This window comes from Corylus avellana, chromosome ca5 (genome assembly GCF_901000735.1).
Source record: "Corylus avellana chromosome ca5, CavTom2PMs-1.0".
NCBI lineage: Eukaryota > Viridiplantae > Streptophyta > Magnoliopsida > Fagales > Betulaceae > Corylus > Corylus avellana.
Genome location: NC_081545.1, coordinates 6,231,141 through 6,233,738, shown reverse-complemented (window position 1 = coordinate 6,233,738; position 2,598 = coordinate 6,231,141). Strand labels below are relative to the sequence as shown.

General features: G+C 44.1%; 1 protein-coding gene across 1 annotated transcript; it reads right to left on the bottom strand.

Moving 5' to 3' along the window:
* Positions 1–1,340: 1,340 nt before the first annotated feature.
* Positions 1,341–2,108, bottom strand: LOC132181651 (uncharacterized). The gene has a single exon (XM_059594896.1). The coding sequence runs from the start codon at positions 2,106–2,108 to the stop codon at positions 1,341–1,343; it is 768 nt and encodes a 255-aa protein (XP_059450879.1).
* Between the last annotated feature and the right edge of the window lie 490 nt (positions 2,109–2,598).

Here is a 2,598-nt window from a genome sequence, read left to right as displayed (position 1 = left end):
CATATCCTCTAACCGACATATTGTGAGAGCCTCCCTGAAATTTTCCATTTGCCATCTAGCTTTGCGCCCTCCACCCCATTTTTCATCATCTTCTAGTGTCTCATTAAAATCGCCCAAACAAAGCCAAGGGACAGGATCAAAAAGCCGGAGATGGCGTAGAAGGCTCCATGATTCAGTCCGGTGACCCACGTCCGGGTGACCGTAAAAGCCAGTGAACTTCCATGGTTGGCCAGACCCTTCCGTTGTCACTATAGCGTTTATGTGACGCCTGCTATAGTTTTGGATTTCAACTGAAATAGCTGACTTCCATAAATGTGCAAGTCCCCCACTGCGACCTACACTGTCCACAACAAACACACTGTTAAAACCCAACCGTGTTTTTATAGAATCGAACCGGTGGGTCTGCAGTTTAGTTTCCATTAAGAAAATTAAACTGGGGCGCTTCTCCTTCACTAACCTGTGAAGGTCCCGAACTGTCCAGGGGTTTCCAAGCCCCCAGCAGTTCCAACTTAAAATGCTCATGATTTCCAGCGGGGCTGTACAACAGCCGCCGCCACCTTGTCACATTTTCCTGCTCCTTCCCAATTACCTTTCTTCCTCTTTGCTTCAAGCGACTCCGAAAAAACTGAGTCATCCGCTTTGCGAACTCCCGCCAGAGGATTGGGTTCCCCTTCCAGGCACTTATGCGAGGATGAAGCCACTTGCCGTGCACGTTTTTTCCATTTCATAGTGCCTATTTTTTGCTTTCCATCAGCTTGGACCCGCATGCCACTTGCCAATTGACACGTCACTTCCTCAATAATCCCCACCACTTCCTCTGTTTTATCTGACTTGGCACTTTTTCCATTAAAAGAATTAATTCCTTTTTCATGCAACTCTTGCAATTTAGCCTTTGACGTAAATCCCTCCCCACTATTGACGTCTTCTCCATTAAAGGAATTTATTCCTTCATCATGCAACGCATGCATTGTATCCCTGGGCGTAACCCCCTTCCCATAATTAGTATCTTCTCCATAAATGGGCGTAACCCCCTTCCCATTATTTGCTTCAGCGCCACTCCCCGAATCAAAACCTTCCAAATTCGATTTCTTTCCCACAGCTGCATTGAGCGGATCCCCATCCTCATAAAATTTTTCTGTTACATTCCTTTTTTCCAGTGAATCCCCATTAATGCCATAACTTCTTTCCCCTTCTGCCTGCATTGATTCCCCTTGATTTCTGCTCAGTTCATCTTCTTCCATGCTACATCCCTGTCCCGGTGGTGTACGCTCCTCCGGCCGCCGGAATCCGTGGGAATCCCACCCCGTGTTATTCCCCGAATACATGGGAAAAAAATTTGTCTATCGTTTTTCATTGTCCCATGAACGATTCTGGAAAGATACTCTTAGCCAAGGACCATATTCCTTCTTCGACTTCTCTCCAGCAACCTTCGAATGGTTCCGTTTTGAACATCCCGACACTGCATTACATATAACACCATAGGAAAAACAAAACCAAGGAATCTTTTCATATTGAAAAGCCACCCAATGAGTTTTGTCTTTTACTTTTAGCATTCTGCCATGAAGAAGTGGTTTATACACGTTCAGTTTTACTCGCACCCGATGGTATTTGCCCCAACCAACTCCTTCCTCATTTGTATCCACCTCCTCAACCTCTCCAAGATGAGAACCCAGTCTTTCACCAGTTGCTCTCCCCATACAAGCCAATGGGAGATTAAAAATCCTTACCCAAAAATATGCGATGTTGAACGGTAGCTCGGCAGGAGGAGAGGTGCCATTGAACTCTAGTACAGAAAATAGGCTACCATCGAAAGTCCAAGGCCTGCCTTCCAGCACTCTCGATTTGTCCCATGCGTTTTCAAACTCGATTAGGAAAATGTTGTTCCCCAAAGCATTGAAAACCATCGATCCTGTTGGCATCCAACTCCTTATCATTTTTGCTTTGAGAGTCTTCTTTCCAATGTTTCGTTCTGACATTATCCTCCCCACCAGACAGGCTCGTCCCTTATTCCCAATGTCAATGAGCTCCTCCTCCGGGACCTCATCAAACGCCTCCTCCTCTTCAGTTAGCGTGAAATTCCCCCACATGGAAGTCAGATCTTCAGCCATCCTCCCCCGTGTTGGTTGGAGTGTTGTTTTCTCCAGTAGAAAATTTTGCCCTTCACAATTCCGGAAAGAATTAGAGAGAAAAGAAGCTCCTCCTCTAGGTCTCTGAAGGCTGCCTAGAGAGGAAAAAAAAAAGGTATTGTTATTCGAAGATGGAGGATGGAATTTAGTGAAGGTTGGATATGCTTTAAGTCAACTGATTATTAAAACTGCTATCATTTCCAAAAAGTTGTTCATTTTTCAATGACATTTTGGACAATATCCTACTCATCAGTTGTAACAGACGTTTGCAATGACGTTGATCATTTGAAGGAAGTAGCCTCTTGTTCACGTGCATTTATGTGTGGTAATTTATGTGTGGTAATTAAATTAATGATTTGGTCAATTGTATCGTATTTGTGATGAATAGGTAGATTGATAACATGTGTGATGTATATAAGTAAAAGTTGCCGCTAATAAGATTCAATCAGTTGCGATAAGATTGAGCAGAGAA